The sequence below is a fragment of the Doryrhamphus excisus genome, chromosome 1 (genome assembly GCF_030265055.1).
Source record: "Doryrhamphus excisus isolate RoL2022-K1 chromosome 1, RoL_Dexc_1.0, whole genome shotgun sequence".
NCBI classification, from domain to species: Eukaryota; Metazoa; Chordata; class Actinopteri; order Syngnathiformes; family Syngnathidae; genus Doryrhamphus; species Doryrhamphus excisus.
In genome coordinates this window covers 3856792-3881339 of record NC_080466.1, presented here as the reverse complement: position 1 = coordinate 3881339, position 24548 = coordinate 3856792, and the positions used below count along the sequence as shown (strand labels likewise).

General features: G+C 39.1%; 1 protein-coding gene across 2 annotated transcripts; it reads left to right on the top strand.

Moving 5' to 3' along the window:
* The first annotated feature begins 3209 nt into the window (after window positions 1-3209).
* b3gntl1 (UDP-GlcNAc:betaGal beta-1,3-N-acetylglucosaminyltransferase-like 1) lies at window positions 3210-21259 on the top strand. 2 transcript variants are annotated; one of them, XM_058079927.1, is made up of 12 exons: window positions 3210-3545; window positions 3746-3862; window positions 3953-4052; window positions 5267-5331; window positions 5884-5949; window positions 7840-7935; window positions 13348-13443; window positions 14640-14764; window positions 16434-16569; window positions 16653-16721; window positions 17195-17269; window positions 17861-21259. In XM_058079927.1, exons 1-12 carry the CDS (start codon window positions 3414-3416, stop codon window positions 17939-17941), a joined length of 1158 nt encoding a protein of 385 aa, XP_057935910.1. In that variant the 5' UTR covers window positions 3210-3413; the 3' UTR covers window positions 17942-21259. The 2 variants fall into 2 exon arrangements, with proteins under 2 accessions (XP_057935910.1, XP_057935919.1); XM_058079936.1 differs by lacking the exons at window positions 3210-3545; window positions 3746-3862; window positions 3953-4052; ... (1 more) ...; window positions 5884-5949; window positions 7840-7935 and adding an exon at window positions 9854-11972 and having other exon boundaries at window positions 12050-13443.
* Window positions 21260-24548: the final 3289 nt, after the last annotated feature.

Sequence of the window (24548 nt, the reverse complement as noted above, 5' to 3'; positions counted from 1 at the left end):
TCACACTCACATTCATGCCTATGGACAATTTGGAGTCGCCAATTAACCTAGCATGTTTTTGGAATGTGGGAGGAAACCGGAGTACCCGGAGAAAACCCACACAGAGATGGCCGAGGGTGGAATCGAACCCTGGTCTGCGCACTAACCACTAGACCGCCGTGCCGCCCCTGTTTGGAGTTCATCTGTGGCTCAATACCTTAAATTTTAGGTTAAAAAACTGCACGTTTTTTTTACATTGGAAAAATCTTGCTACACACCACTAACCAAAAATGCTACAAAATGTCACCACGACCTCTCACGTGCATCAGTAAGTCTATTGTAGGAACGAGGCAATCAGCTACGTGTTTCCACACGGACCAATATTACATTGCTCTGCCACGGACACCACGGACACTCGACAATGCCATATTTGCTGAAAATTATCAATAAATGTTTTTTTTTTTTAAAGCGATATTGGATAATTCCTCACGGCACATCTGACGATTTACGCCGCGGCTCAGTGGTTGAAAATCTTGTAAGTTGAGCTACCACTAGATGGCAGAATTAGACCTAGTGAATTGTTTTCAAGTCCGTTAAAAGCCATGAACACAAACATCACAGTTCTCTTTTTGATGGGTTGTGACTACATATGAACACATGCAAATATGGTCAAAGATATTGTTATTATGTAAGAATATATTTAGAAACTTATTAATATCAGTAATTTCTCCTTTGTGAAATACTGACTGTTTGTGGTTTTAATCACTTCCATGCATCCAAGTGCACATTGGGTATTGTTTTGTAGCTCAGTCAATGTTGCTTTTTTTGACAATTATTGTTAAATTATGTTACAGCGTCTTGTGCTTAAAGTTACATCCCCGCGTAGTTAATAAATGAGGCCAAGACATAGACATAGACATAGACTTTCTTTATTATCATTGCACAATAACACAGCAGTGAAATTGCCAACGAAATGTCGTTGCCTCCTCCCAAAGTCGATGACCAGCTCCTTAGTTTTGGAGGTCTTCAGCTGCAGGTTGTTGTTGTGGCGCCAGACAGCAAAGCATAAAGCATAATGGCTGTGTCTTCCGCAAACTTCTGGATATGACACAAGTTGGAGTTGTAACAGAAGTCCATCCGCGGTGTAGAGAGTGAAGAGGATGGGGGACAGTACAGTCCCCTGTGGTGCACCAATGCTGCTGACTACAGTATCAGACGTGATGTCCTTCAGTCTGATCGGTGAGGTAGCTGGAGATCCAAGCAACCAGGCAGGGGTCCACTCGCATTCTGAGGAGCTTTTCTTGTGGTGTAAGGGGCATGGTGGTATTGAACGCACTAGAAAAGTCCAGGAACAGAATTCTGCCGCTGCCACTTCCCTTGCCCAGATACGAGTGGGCTCGGTAGAGGGTGGCAGTCTTCCACACCGACCTCTGCCTTATTCAATCAGCAATAAATAAATATAATAATAATAATAATAAAACGGCAAATAATAAAAACTTAAGAAACCACATATAGTTGGTGGGTAGACAAATTATTTTTTTCAGATTAAAATGAACAAAGCATTATTAGAGCCCTGTAGACATGACAAAACACGACTATAGTCACATTTATACTCTTTTTATTTACAACATATTGTGCAACTGCAGGGTCTTGAGACACATGGTAACTCGCAAAACTAGAGAGCTAGCGACCTAAACGATAGCCTTCAAGTTATTTCCTTTAAACTTAAATAGCCAAAAACTTACCACTTCCACACGGATAGGGAGGATAACTATTAACAGTTATTTAACCTTTAACATGAACATGAATCAAACGTAATAATTTTTTCTGGGTACATGATACCATACAGCATCCGTATCAAACTTGCGCGGGCCGCACTAACATTAAACTTTCATATCAAGGCGGGGGCCTCAAACTAGTGTCCTGCGGGCCACATTTGGCCCGCGGGCCGCGTGTTTGAGAACCCTGCAGTAAGTCAATCATCCTGTTCTTCCTGGTGGGGCAATCTACCACCTGGTGAAAAAGAGCCAGGGTAGAGTCCAGGGTGACATGATTAAAGTTATGGTTTTGTGTTGCACATTGCACTGCAAATTTGAGAATTTCAAGGTCATGTTTTGTAAATATTACAACTTGTATTAAGTTGTGATACAATGCTTTGTCTGACTGGTAAGTAACTAGTCTTTGCATGTGCACATTTCTATGAAACCTAAAAAAACAGAGAACATTGAATGATACACTTGCATTCACAAGCCCTTTTCCAAAAGCCTGGTTTAATCTAAATAAATAATAATAATAAAAAACACGTGCAGTCTGACCCCAAACATCTACAGCTGCAGCCTGGATTGCGTGCAACAGTGCTATGTCGTGATAGTTTGATGGAAAGCGTCAAGACAACACCTGTGACATTTGACACTTAATATTATTAAGGTGAACACAATTGGAAATATTCCTAACCTAAAACTGAACCTCTGAGACAAAAATGTGAACAGTATAAGAACGACAGAAGTCCCTTATTCCATCTCTTTCTGCTACTGTCCATCTCCATTAGTCTAAATTAGACATCTGGTTTGCGTCTCTTGTTGAGAGCCAAATGCTAATGGTTTGTCTGGGCTCTGGTTGTGTTTTGAAGGCCAACCTGCAGCACAACCGAGCCAAAAGTTCTCATGATTACACTTATCATGCATTTAAGCGTGAGAGTATATTTCCTCAATTTGGCTTCAGTGCCTCGTCCCCTTGGGGCTGTTGTTTCTGGCTAGCAATATGAAAAATGATAAGTTTCAAGCATTGTGATAAAGGTCAATCTGATCAATGTGGAAACGATTAGCCTCACTCACATACACATAAATATAGGGCTTCATTTTGACTTGTTTTGTTATTCTTGGTCATTTCATTCCACGGTTGTGAGTAAAGTGTACCTTTAAGTGGCAATATTAATTCAATGCTTAATAAAAGACATTCTGAGCTAACACTCGGGAATACTGTATACTGTAAATGAAACTGCCCATCATATGATTGACAGTAGCAACAGCTAATCCGGTGTCGTAGGCTGTCTTCGATTAACCAATCAGCATTTGATGACGTTATGTTTGCGGAAGTCATTGTCTTCGATTAACCAATCAGCATTTGATGACGTTATGTTTGCGGAAGTCATTGTCTTCGATTAACCAATCAGCTTTTGATGACGTTAAGTTTGCGGAAGTCATTGTCTTCGATTAACCAATCAGCATTTGATGACGTTATGTTTGCGGAAGTCATCTCACGACTTGCCTGAAACATGAGTGAATGAGCTCTGCTGGTCATTTTGACGCTTATTGTAGTTTAAAAACACATTCAAATGATTCGATGAGTTGTGTATTTTTAAAGTCAAAGCTACCAAAACGGCTAGCTTCGTGGTCATATAGCCCGTAGTCGTCAGTTTGCCCGTTCAGGTGAGCATGGAGTGTCCGGAGGGTTCAGAGCAAGAATCCGGGGTGAACATGAACCCACACAAGCGACTCTGCACCGAACACAATGGAGCAGAAACGGTATCATCGGAGCAGAGAGAGGAGTGGGGTGGAGTGGACGTGGTGGGTGTCAACAAACACGACTTCTTTACATAGTTGCTGTCATCACTATGGGAATAGCAAACTTTCCTTGTTTTGGTAATGATGAGAGTCAACTATTCTCACTAATGGTTTGCTTTATTATTGAAGTTGCTGTGTTGTTATGTATGATGTCTCTTTGTTAAATATGTTGACCAAAAAATATAAACTCTTGTGTATTTCAGAGTATCATCATGCCAGTGTACAACGCTTCCTTTTGGTTGGACGAGTGTCTGCAGGCCATATTAGACCAAGACTTCAGCGGCTCCATGGAACTTTCTGTTTTTGATGATGCCAGCACTGTATGTTTTTGACTGTGTATTTGCATAACACACACATTGTACATTGTCTTGAAATTGAATTTTATCATGTTTTTTTTTTCATGCTTCTAGGATGACTCCAGAAAAGTGATGGAGGCTTGGAGGGAGAAGTTGGAGGGGAGAAGCATCTCAGTGGTGATCAGTGGCCACAATTCAGACCAACCAAGAGGAGGTGTGTTATGTTATGTTGTGTTGTGATGAGCTATCAGTGCTCAGATTAAATGGAAATTGGCAAAAGATAAGAGACAACGCCGACAACCTTGACAAGTTTCAGCTAAAATAAAAGGAAAGGTGTACAAAATTGTGGTGAGACCAGCCATGTTGTTTGGTCTAGAGCAGGGGTCTCAAACTCAATTTACTTGGGGGCCATTGGAGCTAGGGTCTGGGTGAGACTGGGCCGCATCAGGTTTTCCCAAAAAAAAACCCAAAAAAATGCATTTATTAAAAACAAAAAAATTTCAAAAACTTTGCTTTGGTTCCAATTTTCTACAATAAAAGCTCTGATTCAACATTCCACTGTTCTCAAATATCTTACTTTTTATTTTTCTACACAAAATAAAATGAAAAATAAATAAACAAATCAAGAATAAAGAAAATCAACCAATCAGTAATAAATAAATAAATATAATAATAATAAAACGGCAAATAATAAAAACTTAAGAAACCACATATAGTTGGTGGGTAGACAAATTATTTTTTTCAGATTAAAATGAACAAAGCATTATTAGAGCCCTGTAGACATGACAAAACACGACTATAGTCACATTTATACTCTTTTTATTTACAACATATTGCGCAACTGCAGGGTCTTGAGACACATGCTAACTCGCAAACTAGACAGCTAGCGACCTAAACGGTAGCCTCCAAGTTATTTCCTTTAAACTTAAATAGCCAAAAACTTACCACTTCCACACGGATAGGGAGGATAACTATGAACAGTTATTTAACCTTTAACATGAACATTAATCAAACGTAATAATTTTTTCTGGGTACATGATACCATACAGCATCCAAACTTTCATATCAAGGCGGGGGGCCTCAAACTAGTGTCCTGCGTGCCACATTTGGCCCACGGGCCGCGTGTTTGAGACCCCTGGTCTACAGACAGTGTCACTGAGGAAAAGACAGGAAGCAGAATGAGGATGCTGAGGTTCTCATTGGGAGTGACCAGGATGGATAGGATCGGGAACGAGTACATCATGCGGATCATGCATAAGAATAGTAGAATTACATATTATATGTTAAATATACAGATATACAGTATTTTTAGTCCTGTTTCTGTTGTTTATTTCTGAACCGATGTATGCAAGTCTTTGCCTTCTATGTTTTTTTTAATGCAAAGAAAAACGCATGAATACTCAACAACACTGTTCATTTTTCTTTCAGTGGGATATGCAAAGAATAAGGCAGTAGCACAGAGCTGTGGAAGATACTTGTGCTTTCAGGACGCGGTAAGTGTGCGCATGTTTTTGTTACTTGTATTGAAACGTCAGTAGTCTTCTGAGGTCAAAATTGCTGCCCGGAACCTTCTCACACAACTTAAATTAAGTTAACCTTTTGTCACTCCCGTGTAGTTTGGCTTTCTAACTGCATGTCAACGAACTGATCTCTGCTTTCCAATAGAAAGCGTTTCCAGCATAAAAGAGTGCAGGACAGTCGGATTGCTTTCTGAGAAAACAACGTCCGCTATTAACTCACTTGTACTTGTCTCTGCTCAGCTGCCTAGTCCTCCTGCAAGGTTCAGAGGTGGAGTTTCTTTTGGATGTTGTCTGGTACATGTTAAATGTTTTCACAAGTGTGATCTTTTCCTCCCACATGCATGATTACATACATTCAGAGACAATCAGTTCCAGATGAGGACATGGAAGAAAAAAATTCCTTTATGTTAGTCCTTTATAACTAGCAGGCTATCACAATAATAAATATGGATGATATTCTCTTTGCTGATTGCATCCTGTGTCTCATTTGGCATGAATTATTAATTGATACCTTGTGTGTTTCAGGATGACGTCATGTTACCGCAAAGGATTCGGCTGCAGTATGAGGCGTCTGCCCTCCACTTAAACTCGGTAAATTATTTGCTTCATTTTTATTTATTTGCATTATGCTTTAATGTGTTTTACAGACTCGTGTGCTTGGAAGTGTATCACACCCAAACATTAGTAATACATTCTCACAATGTGAGCAACTGTGTCGGCTGCCATGATGTTGGCACGCAGAGCGGTGTGAGTATCCGGTGTTGATGCTTTTTGTGGCCCCTGTCGGGTCACGGGGTCCAGGGTCATGTGTGTGAGGGAAGTGGGAGAGACGGCACAGAGACAGCAGGCTTGCTGCTCTGCACAAACAGCCTGTCCCTTTCTGTTACGCCTGTCATTTTTCACTAGACGGCTCTGAGTCAAAGCGCAAAACATCTTTTTTTTTTTTTGTGGCGGAAGCTCGCCATTAATTAGCAGTGAGAACGGCACTCAGTAAAACACGGTTCTCTGCCAAGGCCAAACAATCCTAATAAGGAATTGAATCAAATTGTACACCCTTTTAAGGTACCCATATGCTTCAGAGGTGCCTTGAAATTTGTCATTATGTGCCACAAAAAAATTCCATCTTACATGTAACAACGTGGTAACCTGTTAAGCATGTCTGACACAAAATAAACCATATCATACAATGTTTACAAAAGGGTGTCTCAAAAATACAGTAGTTACTCAATCCAATCAACTTTATTTGTATAGCACTTTTCCTGCAAAGACATGCAACACAAAGTGCTTTACAGAATTAAAACAATTTCCACAATTAAAAGGGAAAAAAAAGAGTAGTTAAAAGTCAAATTTAGAGTAGTTATTTACAAACTAACGAGTAGTGGTTAGGGTAAAGGCTAGGTAGGTTTGTTCCTTGTTAACTACTGCTATTTTGTGTAATTATTTGTATAGCACTTTTCCTGCAAAGACATGCAACACAAAGTGCTTTACAGAATTAAAACAATTTCCACAATTAAAAAAAGAAAAAAAAGAGTAGTTAAAAGTAAAATTTAGAGTAGTTATTTACAAACTAATGAGTAGTGGTTAGGGCAGGGGTGGGCAAACTACGGCCCGGGGGCCACATGCGGCCCGCCAAGTGTTTCAATATGGCCCGCCTGTTTTTTCCAAAGTATTTCATTTAAACTCAACACATAACCTGGCATCGTGGCTTGGGCCAACTTTTTGATGGTTGAGGTAGCTGCTTTATCAATTTCGTTATTTGATGTGGTCTGTTGTTTACAAAATGCTCCTGGAAAAAGTAACACAAGCACAAAAATAAAAATAATGACAATAATAATAATAATGTTGTTAATAATAATAATATTACTATTATTATATTCATATTGTTGTTAATAATATTAATATAATAATAGTTGTAATATTATTATTGTTATTATTATTAACAATAATAATAATAATATAATGATAATAACATTACTATAACTAATAATAACAAATCTAATATAATAATATATATATAAAATAGTAATAATAAAGACAATAATAATAATAAAAATAATACATTTAATTTCCAACACACTTTACATCAAATAAATGATTTCAAAGTGCACATATAGCAGATTGCATGACACTTTTACATGTAAAATATGCGTAAAAATAGGACTGTTGCATGTAAAATACTATATAGTCTGCCCCCCCCCCCCTGTCAATTTTGTTAAATCAATGCGGCCCGCGAGTCAAAAAGTTTGCCCACCCCTGGGTTAGGGTAAAGGCTAGGTAGGTTTGTTCCTTGTTAACTACTGCTATTTTGTGTAATTATTGTAAAGTGCTACCCATATTTTGCTGAAATATGTAAATAATTTTGCTCCAAAATTATGTCAGGTTTGATTATTCTGTTTTTGTATGAATTTGGTTTTAATGCTTCAAATGTTTTCAAAAGTTATTGAAAAGAAACCCTCTCATAAATGTGTGTTTTCATTATAGCTGATCGGTTGTAGAGTCCAGAGGCTTCCTGAGGGATCTACAGAACGTTATACCCGCTGGATCAACATGATCACTCAGGATCAGCTCCTAACACAAGTAAGCACTCTAAGGCATGGTACATTATGGTACATTATACTACTGTATGTGTGTGTGTGTCTTTCTAAGGGGTCATGTGCCAGGTTGCTGACAGGTCAGCTTGAATGAAACAGGATATTTACCTTCCCCCTTTCCACGGAAATGTGACAGCGGACTGAACATACATTCACTAGTGGAAAAGGGTTGGCAGTGGAATGGTTGGTTTTGCAAACGGAACCTTAGCAGAAGCATAGTCTTCCAGCTGGAGGGGACATCTGGGTATGCTTACAAGCTGCAATAGTACATGACGTTCACATCCACCGCGCCAAAATATTCAAGTTTAATCCAGCTGGCGTGTATTTTTTCTTGATGGATACGGGGGTGAGCGCGGTGAGGCAATTAAACGAGAAAACTGTAGGAGACCGACCGACCCTCCGACACTGATTAGCACTGAGGACATCCAGTATTGTGCTGACAGTATAAACCGCTAAGTAGAGTTCATCTAAATAAATACAGTAAACCTCGGATATATCGGACTCGGATATATCGGAAATTCGCTGACAACGGACAGATAAAAAAGAACCGATTTTTCTGTAATGCATTTCCAATAAAAATTCATTGCATATATCGGATTTTTTAGAACGGATTTCGCCTATTTCGGACAAAATCTCCAGTCCCGTTCCAATGCATTTCCATTAAATTTCCCTGGCATATATCGGATGGCCGCATCGTGGCGCTCCGATTCGCCGAATCGTGACAGGCCGCTATACGACGTCATTTGCAGCGTTTGCAGCGTTGCCTGCGCGTCCAGGTACATTGGAAACATAGTCAAGGAAGTGCCTTTTTATAACGGATAAAATCCCATTTACGCATATACCGGATATAAATCCCATATATGCGTAAAACGGACATTTTCCGGTATACGCATATAACGGATTTCGCTTATATCGGACAAAACCAGTGGGAACAATTGAATCCGATATATATCCGAGGTTTACTGTACTCTTCTTACTCTTGCAGAACCATCCCAGAAAGTTTGAAGGTAGGCGGAGAACTGCGATTGGAGGACCATAGCTGTCACATATCTAATATATTCCATTACAGTGAAGGTCCAATTATTGCACTATTAATTGGAATGCTGAATTATAGGTTAGCAGGGCTCGACAATAACGATGTACCGATGGCCCGGGGCAAGTTAAAACAAAATTCAGGCAAGTAAATCCAATTACAGTAAACCTTGGATATATCGGACTCGGATATATCGGAAATTCGCTCACAACGGACAGATAAAAAAGAACTTATTTTTCTGTAATGCATTTCCAATAAAAATTCATTGCATATATCGGATTTTTTATAACGGATTTGGCCTATTTCGGACAAAATCTCCAGTCCCGTTCCAATGCATTTCCATTAAATTTCCCTGGCATATATCGGATGGCCGCATCGTTATGCTAATCTTGTTGATGTCACTGGCTATTGTCTTTCTCCTGGCTCCAGATTTAGGACAAATATAAAAGTGAGTGACGTCAATAATACTAGCACAGCAGTGAATGAGATCTTAACCTCACTATTGGAAATAACGTAGGCCTGACGGGCGTAACAGGGCCTAGCTTAATTAACAATTTGTTATGCTCAGAGTCCAATAAAGTTCAATTCTCATTACCTTACGTCTCTTTTCATTGCCCAGTCCAGGTACATTGGAAACATAGTCAAGGAAGTGCCTTTTTATAACGGATACAATCCGATTTACCCATATACCGGATATAAATCCGATATATGCGTAAAACAGACATTTTCCGGTATACGCATATAACGGATTTCGCTTATATCGGACAAAACCAGTGGGAACAATTGAATCCGATATATCCGAGGTTTACTGTAAATCCAATCAGTGATATTCCCGTCGGGCAAGTACAGTTTGGCATGCCATACTGCAAAGAGTTTTTTTTTTTAAAGCGGTTCTAGTTGGGTGTTGGTAAAACACGGACTGCGTAATTCCGGTGGTAATTTGCAAACCAATCCTTGCAAATCTTGAAATGGACCAATCACAATCGTTTATTTAGGCCGCGGTCCGTAGTCCACATTCCGCGTTTCACCCACACCCGTTCTTGTTCGCGATCAACCAATCAGCGATCGTTTGACTAGGAAAACATCTGTCATGGCGTCCCTGCCAACATGGTCTAATTCTTCAACAACACCAAAAAGTGATGAAACGGTGCCTACTAAACAAGTATTTTATTAGCGGCAGCAAATCAAATGATGGCACAGGTGAGTGAATCACATTGAATCACCCAATAACTTGCGTTGTCATTTATTATTTAATAAGCACAATGTTTATTCAATCATGAATGTACTTTTATTTATCAAGGCAAAGTGCCCACCAAGAAGTCTCTTGACAATCCAGATTTCCACGCAACGTCATGATCTATGTAGGAAAACAACTACAAGAAATGATAATCATTTCATCTTTATTTGAGATTCTCATGTGATGCCACAAAAATGAGATGATATCATTATGGCAGTCTTTTCAGAATTATCCAATATCACTTTTTATAATTAACATTTATTAATCATCATTTGCAGATATTATGTCAATATCCACGTATACGTGGACCCAAATATTCCAATTGCATTTGGTTTATTTGCTCAAACGGAAAGAATTTAACCTTTGTATACGCCTCATTCCGAAAGAATAGTGCCAATCCGAATGAATATATAATCGGATTAACAGGGGTGGAATATTCCTTTCCCCAATCCGATTGAGGTATCTTGTAGCCGCTCAAACGGAAAGTTGTCAGGGTTCGTTCTTCTTCTTCTGTACTTTATTGGCGGTCGGCAAGCAGCTTTCGTGTGCATTAGCGCCATCTGTGGAACAGAATCTAAACCCTTCTATACGCCATTCATAAGTCCATAAGTCAAAAGAAAATATATATCTATATAAAACATGTACCCAGTTGAATTATAAAATATTAGCAAGCTTGAATTTGATCCTTTTCCTGGTTAAATTGATCATATCGCATGCTCAGATATGACGTAACACGCAGCTCCAGACGTTCTTCAGTTTTAAAAATGGAGGCCAGCAATCGGCACTGGACTGATACGGAAAGTTTGTTTTTGATTCAAACTAAATTTCAAGACTGGACAAACGAAAAACTGGCAATACGGAATTATTCCAACAAGTGAAAGAACAACTCGGGGAAGTCAATATCACGTGATGTTGGTGTTTACGTTTTACTGGGCATGCCCCGTTGACTATTCTGGTTGATTATAGCGACGCATGTAGACAAGAGATTGGAATATTCCTTTCCATGTATACCATTGTTTCCGGAAAAGTCATTGGGAAAGAGAAAAACTCCTCATGTAAACATGGCTACTGTGGAGTGTCCGTGGTGTAAAGACTGGCAGAGCAATGTAATATCGGTCCGTGTGGCAACACCTAGCTCCTTCCTCCTATAGACTTAGTGATGTTTTCCAATGTAAACAAACGTGCCGTGGCTCAAAAAAGGTTGAAAACCACTGGTTTACTTCATAGCAGGAAACACAATTCAGTGGGCAATGGTTAACTTTTGGTGTCCTGCACCGCATTCCGATGTTTGTGCAGTGACACTAAAAGTACACTATTTTATTGTTGTATTATATATTTGTGTACATTTGTCAAATATTTACAAAGCAGCAAGCTACCTATTAAATTATCCTCACTTTCCTGCAATAAAGTTAGAATTACTAAAGCACTGGAATGTAATGTTGGAGCTAATGTTGTTGCCTGAACCAAACAGACTAGCATCACCAGGGCTACAGTCTGCATAACTTCTTACCAAGCATTCAAGGATATTTATATATTACATTTCACGGACAATGACATCATTCCTTGATTCTGCATGCTTTTAAAGCAGCTCATTTTTCCTCCACTTCTCTTTTGTTGCCCTCCATGTCTTCAACTCCACTTGCTAGGTCAAGAAATGGAGCCGAGGTAGAGGTAAAGCAGAGATTTACTAAGGGTGGGGCTTGTTTAACGTGATCCAGGCAGGACTCTTGAGCGTGCATCTGCAGGACATTAGGTATGGTTATCAATAACCTTCCAAATCCAGCTGACGACTCGCATCTACAGTCTCTTCTCCTGCTTTTTTTCCCACAGCATTCTTATTTATCCTATTCATGTTTTTTGGCCGTATCTTACATCTGCAAAGTGTTGAAATATTGCGACAGAAGAACCACATGCACGTAGGTGGATGCGTATACAGATTCTGTCCAGCTGACTTGCAGAGCCCAGATGTGTTTTTTTTTTTTTTTTTTTGCAGTGTTCCTCATCTGTGATCTTTTTGAGTCATACTGTTGTGTGTGCATAAAAGTGAAGCACATCATGTGACATATAGCGATGCAGCCGAGGAAGGTCAAGATTAACCTGAAACGACCTCCAAACGCAAAAACGCGACTGTCACGGGACACTCAGAAGATGGAGAGAAGAACAAGAAGGGGTTATGAAACTAAGGAAGGTGGGGGTGTGTGTGAAGATATAAATATAGCGCTAGTAATGGAGTCCTGGTGTGTTTTAAGAGATGCAGCCAAAAGAGAAGAAGCCAAAAAAGATTGTGTGTGTTTATGTTTGTGCGTTTCCTTTGCACACTTCAGGATGCATGGAGGTCCGTTTAAAGTCGGGATATGTGTAGGAATTTCACCTTCGAGAGGCTTTTATGTACCTTTTTATGTACTATCCTGGATTGTTGCCTAAAAAACTGATTTATTAAACAGGAAACTTATGAAACGCAGCAATTTGCACTGTCCAGATGCAGATAATTTAGCACCCACAAGTGATTCAATCTGTTATTGTGTCCAAAGAGAGCCGCTTGCCTTCAAAATTACCAGCGTGAAGGAGAAACTGCGTGTGAACACGGAAAATCCCACACTAAAAAATAAAAAATAAAAAAAACAAATACCTATGACTAAAAAGAGAAAACACCGAAATGGCTTTGAGTGAATCAGGAACATATCACAGGGCCAAAGCACACATTGAACATACCACTTCTCCTAAAAGCTACATACAAAACAGACGTTGTGTGAAAAACTAGGATATTTAGATTCAAGACTCAAAGAAATTCCTCCATGTCCAGCCTAGTGGTACCATTTCATTCTTAATTTGTTCCAAAACAACTGGCAACTTATGAAAACCGAAACTATTTTTCCCATTAATTCATTCCAGACACTCAAAAATATTAAAAGTACATTTTATAGAGAATAATGGCACTCTTACATGTATAAAACAATGTAAAATAATTATAAAAGACAAGGGATAAATTAACAGTATCAATTTTTACGGAACTTTCTTTGGACCCGTGACGCAGTCACGCACAATATTGAACAATTAAAAGAGACAGTGGTCGGCATTTGAGGTGAAATTTGGCGAAAAGTTATGTTTAACGAGCCCTTCTATCGTAGGTGTACACCTCCCATGGACCAACAGTCATCATGCCGACATGGTTCTGTTCAAGACGTTGGTTCTCAACGGTTGGATGGTTTAACGAGGAAAACAAGGTAAGGGAGCACTTGATATTTTCAATGAAGACAGTAGTCATAAACAGCAAAAGTTCATTCCATAAGCCGTAATTTATAAATATATTGTATGTTATTATATTGTTATGAATACATAAATAAATCCACAGTATACATGTACCACTGTTAGAAAGGTCACAATTTGTACATGTTTACGTCTTTAAGCGTCACTGATAATGTTTTTTCATCAAGCACTGAGATTTTGCACGTCATTTGACTGTTCTTGAACGTACCATAGTTGTGTGAATCTTACATTATCATTCATTTGTGGTGAGTACCTATACATCTTATACTTTAAATGTGTTTTAATTAAATAATAATAATAATTATTATTATTTTATAATATAGAATAATTAAATAAATATAGAATAATTAAAAATAAAATATAGAATAATTTAAAAAGCTAATTGTGGCCATCAAAGCTATCCTACTATTGGAATTTTATTTTTATGAAAATGAAATTATAATATACGTAGAATAATTAAAATAATAATACATTTATAATATAGAATAATTACAAATAAAATATAGAATAATTAAAAATAAAATATAGACTAATTAAAAATAAAATATAGAATAATTTAAAAAGCTAATTGTGGCCATCTTTGGCCATCAAAGCTATCCTACTATTGGAATTTTATTTTTATGAAAATGAAATTATAATATAGAATAATTAAAATAATAATAAATTTATAATATAGAATAATTAAAAATAAAATATAGACTAATTAAAAATAAAATATAGAATCATTTAAAAAGCTAATTGTGGCCATCTTTGGCCATCAAAGCTATCCTACTATTGGAATTGTATTTTTATGAAAATGAAATTATAATATAGAATAATTAAAATAATAATAAAATTATAATATAGAATAATTAAAAATAAAATATAGAATAATTAAAAAAGCTAATTTTGGCCATCAAAGCTATCCTACTATTGTTAAAAAGAAGAAAAAAGAAAAAAAATGTGTTTTAATCAGTGTGTGAAGCCTATTTAGGTCTGGCAGTTCTGGAGCTAAATCTAACCTAATAATTACAACATTCACATTTATTGCAAATGTTCAGCCAGTATTGCAGGAGAAGAACGTCAACATCAAGCTAGCCGTAGAATTTTGGGCAAACCGTGTGTCAAAAATAAAAATGTTTCGACCCTTCCTTCCACCTTTGTGTGTCTCCAGGGGGTTCCCGAGGATTTGATCTTCTTTTACCAGTCTCTTCGTCAAGGAGGGGGTGTGGCAAGAGTCGACCAGTGCCTGGTGGTGTACCGTTACCACGAAAAGGCCACCACACACTCCGTCAAAGAGTCAGTTTTACTGTGCACCCCTCCTCCTCTTTGCTACACACACTCAATGACACGTACTTGATCACGGTGTTGATGTGCCACCGACTCACAGCTGCCCACTGACATCCGACAGTCTCCCAGTTCGGAACACACACACATTATGAGATGCTCCATATTGCAGCGGCACACTAGTGTGCCTTGAGAAATTGTCAGGTGTGCCGTGAGGAATTATCCAATATCACTTTTTATAATTAACATTTATTAATCATCATTTGCAAATATTATGTCAATATCCACGTATACGTGGACCCAAATATTCCAATTGCATTTGGTTTATTTGCTCAAACGGAAAGAATGTAACCTTTGTATACGCCTCATTCCGAAAGAATAGTGCCAATCCCAATGAATATATAATCGGATTAACAGGGCTGGAATATTCCTTTCCCCAATCCGACTGAGGTATCTTGTAGCCGCTCAAACGGAAAGTTGTCAGGGTTCGTTCTTCTTCTTCTGTACTTTATTGGCGGTTGGCAAGCAGCTTTCGTGTGCATTAGCGCCATCTGTGGAACAGAATCTAAACCCTTCTATACGCCATTCATAAGTCCATAAGTCAAAAGAAAATATATATCTATATAAAACATGTACCCAGTTGAATTATAAAATATTAGCAAGCTTGAATTTGAAGTTAAATTTATCATATCGCATGCTCAGATATGACGTAACACGCAGCTCCAGACGTTCTTCACTTTTAAAAATGGAGGCCAGCAATCGGCACTGGACTGATACGGAAAGTTTGTTTTTGATCCAAACTAAATTTCAAGAGTGGACAAACGAAAAACTGGCAATACGGAATTATTCCAACAAGTGAAAGAACAACTCAGGTAAGTCGGTATCACGTGATGTTGGTGTTTACGTTTTAATGGGCATGCCCCATTGACTATTCTGGTTGATTATAGCGACGCATGTAGACAAGAGATTGGAATATTCCTTTCCATGTGTACCATTGTTTCCGGAAAAGTCATTGGGAAAGAGAAAAACTCCTCATGTAAACATGGCTACTGTGGAGTGTCCGTGGTGTAAAGACTGGCAGAGCAATGTAATATCGGTCCGTGTGGCAACACCTAGCTCCTTCCTCCTATAGACTTAGTGATGTTTTCCAATGTAAAAAAAAAACGTGCCGTGGCTCAAAAAAGGTTGAAAAACACTGATGTAGTGGACAGACTTCTATCTTGACTCCGATACCTTCTTTCTTTCCATCCCCATTTTTGCCTATCCCTTTTCCATTGCTCCCCTCGTCCCCTTTACTGTAACACAGTCATCGGATTTTACCAATCAACCTCCTTTCTGTCATCATCTATCATCTGTCTTATTTCTGGAAGCCTATTTAAAGCTCGCCTTGCCTACTTTCCACTCTCCCCCAGCTCCTTGACACCTTTTTCTATCCGCTACTTGCTTGGACAAGTGAAACCAACAGCTTTGTCAGCCTCGCACACAAAGTAATTATAGATAGTTTGTGAAGTGAGAAGTGTTTCTAAAAACTTCTGATGGTGCCAAATACTAGCTGAGATGATTGTCTGACATCAAAATGCATGCGAGTATTCCTGAAATGGGATTGAGTGTCTGTGATGTGAACGACTTTAACATACAAGCACATACTGTTTTAGAGTTGATGTTTTCTTCTGCTTATCAGGGAAACCATTTGGAACCTGCGAGTTGGATTCCTCCAGGAGAGGATCATTAGCCAATGGGGGAGTTTCACTATATGGAATGCTGGGAAACAAGGCCGCAAACTGTACCGTTGTCTCAACGCCGCCAATCAGAAGAAAGTATGGTTTCCTGCAAATGTTGGCGGTTGACATGAGAGTCACCGTTTATTGTTATGTCATGTTTTTGTTATTTTTTTTTGGAGGTCAAAGCTTTCTGCGATGTGGACAAGAACAAGATCAATAAAGGATTTTACACCTATGAAGACTCCGAGGTGAGGTCAACAGCAAACACTATATGACAAACTAGTGCTCAAAAAAAGGAAAGGATCACACAAATCAGAGTATTGCATTAAGTCAACTCAACTTATGCATATGGAGAATATTATGCAGGTAAAGGAGGAGGTAAAACGGGTTGTCAGGAAGCTTTAACATTGGCAGTTCGACTTCTACACAGTCGCTGTTATGCATACACTTTCCATTAGTCTGCACAGGACAGGCTTACAGATGTCACAGCAATTTTACTGGCCCACGGCACATTGTAGAAATCAAATTAAACCAGAAAATCCAGCAAAAATGCATAAAATATAACTCTTGAATTCCTCCAGATACACCACAATGCAAACTCATGTTACATTTTTGCATAAAAGGCATACATTCTTGAACATTTTCTTTGAATTCCATTGCATCCATGTGCTTTTAATAATCTATGACAATCACTGATCTTTCCTTTGCTGACCTCCCCCAGGAACAACCAAAGCCAAAGATTCCCATTCTGCACTATAAAAATGCATCCCCCCCTTTTGTTATCTGCGTCAAACTGGTAAGCAAAAAAGTGTTTTTGTGTGTTTGCTGTTTTACTGACACCTCCCCCCCCCCCCCGCTGTTCTGCAATCTGCATTAACGACATAATGAGCGAGGGCGTGTGCCCGGCACAGGACATAGCTCACAGGAGGCCTGCAGGAAATGGGCAGAGACAGCAGCCTGATCTTTGATCACATTGTGCTTGTATAAACATCAACAGAGCTGCTCGTTTTGTTTTTGTCAAAATGTTAGCCACATTGAAACCATTTCTTTGGTAATGCCACGTAACGTGCACACAAATAGTCTCTTGGTCACCCAGACTGAGACAGCCAATCACCATACCATAATAATACCATGCTAATTGCTCAATTATAGGAATTAGACCTTGAGTGTAATTTTCTTTGACAAACACCTGGGCTCCATCCCACGTTTGTCAGCCAATGTCACGTCACTCAAAGCAACAATAGGATGTCTTTGAACTGTGCTCGCAAGGTTAAATCTAATTAAAGTTCAAACCAAATCACAAACACGGTTGCAGAGCTGCAGAAAACTAATAAAAGATGTAATACATTGTCATTTTTTTACTCTTCGATGTTTGTGATGTGTGCAGGACATGACAGGCGGCATTCTGGAGGAAAACCTCAAGTCACTGCAGTTGAAAGAAGGAACAGATTTTTTCCATTTCAACTGACTGTTGGAAGGATACTTCAGAGACTGACTGGTGCATCACTTTTTTCATTTTACAATTCCAAACACAACATTATACGGTTTCTGTTTGGCTTTTCACCAGTGCCCCAATTTCGTTAGGTGGTGATGTCAAAGGTTCCGGTGGGCTGTCTGTCAGACAGAGTCTGTGACGGGTGACAGCCGGGTGCACGATTTTCCTTGTCGGATGTACAAGTCATAGAGGGAGAATTTTACGCTACGCACAGCTGAAGGCTTTCGGTCTTGACTTGTAATCGCAGCTGTCTGCAAACTTCCTCAAAGCAATCGTCCTTGAAATGCGGCAAACATGACGACGAGCAGCTCTTTGGTCTCCTTGCAGGATGTCCTAATGTCACAGGTCAAGGCGCTACACAGCATAGAGGCTGTCTTTAAAAAAGTTTTTTATGTCAATTTATATGTATTTTTACACCAAAACTGTGTGCTATTTTCTCATATTATCCGTATTGATGACATTTTAAACAAACCTTTGCTCAGTTTATGTGAATAAGTCATTTTGCCGGAGTAGCTGTTTCCTGCAAACATGGAGCGAACATGCATGGAAGCTGGTTTACTTTTGGACAGAAGCCTACCAGCTGTTGCCAGTGTTTGTCTCCTGCTTAGCTAACATGTACATTCAGTTCGAGATTCAAAATGTGATCGGTGATCAGGACAATTACGGTCATGTCATCAGGAAACTCGATAATGGGGATGCAATCGTGTTTGAAGAGGTTGTGCAGCAAAAACCTGAGCTCACAGTTCTTGTGTCCGATCTGCTGGTGCCAATTCTGACTTTCTGGGGTCTGTCTGCATGCATAGATGCAGGACCATATTTTGTATGTTCATGGCTCCAAGATGGAAATACTGGTCAACCCCCCCAACCGTTCACTCATTCCTTATCTTAATGTTAAACAAACATTGTTTCGAGAGGACATGATAATTACAGATATAAATTATTGAAGCTTGTATAGACATTTATGAAAGATGTGTGGGAGTGCATACTGTATATCATCACAACATCACAAGGTTATACTGGGTGTGGCATTTGCTACACAACACACACACACACACACATCTGCTCCAAACATGGACACCGCGTGTGCTTATTTGGCGTTCTCTTAGCTCCCTATGAAATAATATTCTCTCCAAGAGAGCACAGCCCTGATACATAAACACTCACAAAAAGTTTATTTTGCCTCACAGAGTGTGGCAGGTTGTAGCCTGCAGCCAAACAGACCTTTAACCACAACCTTTCTCTAAACCTGCTGCTTGCAGGGGAGGCTGTAGCGACACTACAGAATTGTTGTGTTCACTGAATAGCCATGATACCACTAACAGTTTATGACACAAAAAAAAAAACATAGATGTGTTTTCCACCTGATATCTATATTTGGGGTTTTCAAGTTGATTCTTTGTTTGGTCTCTGAAACCAAAACTGACCAAAGACAACAAAAAGTATCCGTCACTGAGCCAGTCCACATTTTTGGTCCGAGATGATGCACTTCAATGGATAGCTTCTCTTGTATAGTACCACAGATAGGTATATATTAATATACTAGATATGAATCCAGCAAACGGTGCTGTCTCACAACAAGTCTATTCACTCAATATTCTCCAGCAACAAGAAATTATGTTATGTAAACGCATATTTTGTAAAACTGAATTTAAGATGCATGTAAAGGGGAACTATTATGCTTATTTTTCGGCCTTTGTATTGAGTTGTCGACTCTGTCACACAATAACCAGCAAAGAAAGCTTTCTAGTTCTTCCAGAATGTGAACCTATTCAGCAGTATTTCTTCGGATTTTGTGCTCCCTGCGAGATTCCAACCGCAGCCCGCAACCACAGTTGTTAAACAGTACAGGAGGTGACAATAAACAACAGTGATTTATCTTTTCATAATGTCGGCTTTTAACATACAGCCATGTGTTGGATCCCGAATCCGATCTGGAAGTGGAGACACGACGGTACGAAGTTTATCAAGAAAAGAGGTTACTTCAAGACGTCTCTCAATGGTAAGTACCTTAAACATTTTAGCGTTTTTAGGTTTTCTACACCATCGGTAATGTCATTGACAGATTAAAATGCATTTCTTTTACTGGTAGACTTGTTTCTGATAGTGGCGTCTTTAGGAATTGTAAACAAATGTGGCTTTCCCTTATGAGCCATTGCTAGCAACGTAAACAGAGAGCGGTGGAGGGCAGCAAGCTTATCTGGCTTACAGCCACGCCCATATAAGGAATTCTGCTCTTCTGTGACACACAAAGGGGCAGTTTTGCCACGTCTTCTGAAACCGAGCGTTTTGAACCATCCCAAACTTCTTTCAGGGCTCACTTCCAAAGGCGCAAACCTCATTAACAGAAACTTTGCCATCAACATTGTAACGACATTTTAATGTCAGAAAAGTGGAAAAAGCGTAATAGGTCCCCTTTAATAACTATGAGAGGAATATCATTACAAAAATAGATATTTTTAGGGCTTTTATCAGTGTGTCCGTTATCGTTTTTTCCCATTCGCATCATTTTTCACCCTTATCTATGTACATATTTAACAGGAATATCATAGGGAAAATCCTGGAAAGAAAAGCAATGATGGGGCAATGTTGTCACGGCAACAGTACCAGCTACCAGTTTGAGTCACCTTTGTTTTGGAACAGTAGATTTTCCACTTTTTCATTGTAGTTGCAGTAAACTGTGAAAAACGTAGCATTGATCAGTCACAAAGAGATACAGCAACAATAGGCAGGGCTCTACATTAAAAACAAAAATGACTTGCCCATGGGGAATCCTTAAGATGACAACTACTTGCCCGAACTTGCCCCATGTAAAATGAATGTTTCATCAGTTTTTGGTGTTTTCCTTCAGAAATTGTTGAAGAATTAGACGATGTTGGCAGGGACGCCATGATAGATGTTTTTGTAGTGAAACGATCGCTGATTGGTTGATCGTGAACAAGAATGGGGGTGTGGGTAAAACGCGGACTGCGGTCTAAATAAACTATTCTGATTGGTCCATTTCAAGATATGCAAGCATTGGTTTGCAAATTACCACCGGAATTACGCAGTCTGTGTTTTACCAACACCCAACGAGAACCGCTTTTAAAAAAACTCTTCGCAGTATGGCATGCCAAAGTGTACTTGCCCGATGAGAATATCACTGATTGGATTTACTTGCCCGAATTTTGCTTTAACTTGCCCCGGGCCATCGGTACATCGTTATTGTCGAGCCTTGATAGGTTCCTGTATTAAGACGTATGGCTGTTCGAGAGGACGCTGATGACAGCAACAAAACAGACTATGGAGTTTAATGCTGCAGGCACAGGAACATTGCAAGCTGGATTCGGAATGACCTGAGTGAATACCATGCAGTAGAAAAGGGAAAACATTTACACACAAATTTGCCAAACATGAGATTCCTTTGACTTCACTGCTGAATTCGCTGAGCGCACCATTGCAATTTGCCGTAATATATGAACAACCTCCACCCCATTACTGAATATTTGAATGAAACTACACTGTTGACACGCCTCCTACTGCAATCTCTCAAAGTGTACAAAGTGAAGTGTAAGGTGCCTCGGATAAATAGTGACACAGCAAGTAAAAAACCCAAATCCAGCTGTTTGATGAAGATCTTACTCTGTCTAAATACACACTCACCATGATAAAGCACTTGGTCAATGATCACAATGAACCCTAATGGGGAATTTATGAAAAGGATTCAAGTAGAGAGTAAACACAGCTTTACTGCGTGTTTACACTCCATCTCTGTGTCGATATCAGTCATGATAACACACTCACACAATAAATGACACTGACCCCGGAGGCCGCTTGCCAAATAAACTAGCGCCAAGCAGGACGGCAGATAAGGTGTGTTTGGGTGAGGAAGAGTGTGTGGAGGTCAGACGCTGAAGGCCTTTTAACACATTCCTTTGTGTCTTCATCCTGCAAGACCAAAGTACATCTGCTTCTACAAAGATTCTTCATGTTTGAAAATTGGGACACAAAGTAGCTTCAGTAAAAGAATCGTTTGAATGTCGGTTGAAAGTCTGTTTAAAGACAACTTCGATGCAACCCATTATGTTGCATTTTCAGCCCTTAAAAACCCAAAATGTTTCTTTCATCTGATACCTGTGACGGTTTTTTATCATTTAAGAGAAAATGTTGACATTTTGGAACCACCAACTGATGCCAATATACTGGATACTGGACCAAAACTACTCAGATGTCCTCCTGGGTAAATAAGGTGTTTGTAAGAGAAAAAGGTTTGTGCAATGAGGAAGTTGACTATCTCTGTTTCCTTGCCTCTAAAAAGGCCAAATTCTGTTGCCTTATCTGTCAGAGACATCTAGGACACTAGTTTGAGGCCCCCGCCTTGACATGAAAGTTTAATGTTAGTGCGGCCCGCGCAAGTTTGATATGGATGCTGTATGGTATCATGTACCCAGAAAAAATTATTACGTTTGATTAATGTTCATGTTAAAGGTTTAACTGTTAATAGTTATCCTCCCTATCCGTGTGGAAGTGGTAAGTTTTTGCCTTTTTTAAGTTTAAAGGAAATAACTTGGAGGCTACCGTTTAGGTCGCTAGCTCTCTAGTTTGCAAGTTAGCATGTGTCTCAAGACCCTGCAGTTGCGCAATATGTTGTAAATAAAAAAAGTATAAATGTGACTATAGTTGTGTTTTGTCATGTCTACAGGGCTCTAATAATGCTTTGTTCATTTTAATCTGAAAAAAATAATTTGTCTACCCACCAACTATATGTGGTTTCTTAATTTTTTATTATTTGCTGTTTTATTATTATTATTATTATTATATTTATTTATTACTGATTGATTGATTTTCTTTATTCTTGATTTGTTTATTTTTCATCTTATTTTGTGCAGAAAAATAAAAATTAAGATATTTGAGAACAGTGGAATGTTTTATCGGCGCTTTTATTGTAGAAAATCGGAACCAAAGCACTGAAAAAGTTTGTATATTTTTCTGTTTTTAATAAATGCGTTTTTTTGTTTTGAAAACCTGATGACGGCCCAGTCTCACCCAGACCCTAGCTCCAGTGGCCTCCAAGTAAATCGAGTTTGAGACCCCTAGTTTAAAGAAAACAATCCTTTTGGAATAACCTTTAAGGTATTTCTCGAAATGCACTGTGGCACTCAGTGGGAATGTGACGAGAGAGCAACATGCTTGCCGTTCTCACGGTTTTCTCATGGGAAAACCAGAGACGTTTAGAGCACAAGTGTGACTTTCCCTTGGGTTTTTTTTTTTTTCCCCACCAGCCCTCATCGTGTTGAAAGCGATCATCATAGCAGCCATAGTGGCCTGTACTGTATGTGCCATTTGCAAGCATTGACATTGACAGCTAGTTTGATTCAATTTAGCTTTATTCAATGTCAGTACATGTAGCCCCTTCAGTAAATACCACTAGTTTGTTGTTGACAGTCATTGGGATAGCTTAAAAGGGTGAATGGCCGCAGACATATAAGTAGTAGGATTACGCCAAGCAATTTTTACTAAACGTTTTAGAAATGTTGAGGAAGAACGCATTCGTTTTTTGCCTCATTCTCCATAGACCAGCATGCAACTGGCTTTATTGTAGTTAAAATGATCATTTTTGACTTTTCTTATGTCTCTCTAAGGTGTTATTTCGTACAAAGTGTGTGTAATAGTTTTAAAGTAATGTCATTTTTAGTTGTGTACAATTAGACTAGTGTTACTTTGAGTCAGAATCTGGCACCTTTAGTAACAATGGTTATGCAATTAGTGCTACATTGAGGTTGAAACATTGCGCCCTCACGCTATTGTGTTTTTTTATTTATGAATTAAATTAAATAATTGGTGTTTTGTGGTTGAGTACAGTGAGTTATTAATGGTGTGTGTGACGTCAGCTAGCTACACTTGAGTGTTAGCAGCAGGTGAGCAACTTAGAGAGTGGCAGACAGCAGCTCCTGTGTGAATGTTTGCTGCATATGTGGTCTATGCGTGTTCATAAAAGCCATTGAAGTGTACCGTGCATCTTTCCTTAACTACAAACAGTGGCAGTAGAATAGAATAGCACTGGTCTCTACCTGTCAGTCACTTTACAAGCATGAGACAGTCGCCACCACAGGAGATGCTAGTGCTAACATGTGAGTCTAGCTTATCTGATTCATGTCTAAGATGTCTGATTTCCCCCCCAAAAAAGTGTCTCAGCAGTTGCGCAAGTTAGCAAACAACAGAGGAGTTACAATGCTAGTTTTAAGCTAATCGTGTTGACATTTTTTTTGTTTTGTTTCTTTTTAGTACTTCTCATAGGAGATTGGGGTTTCCCCTTTTTCACAGAAGGGTATCCACTCAGGTCATTCTAACGGCATGTTTTTTTCTCACCTTCCTTGTAATGTGGGGCTGATGAACGACAATATTGATGATTTCGTCGTGTTTTTCCGTCGAAGCACCACTTGATAGTACTGTTTGTTCTGCCTTGCCTTTCAAATCGCACGCAGGCGCACATCTTTCAGATGAAAGTGTGGGCGTGGCCTTGGAGCAACTGATCGCGTGTCCAGGCAGCTTTCTGGCACGCGCCCGCTGTGCACGTGCGGGGGGATGTTATTTAAACAGCCCC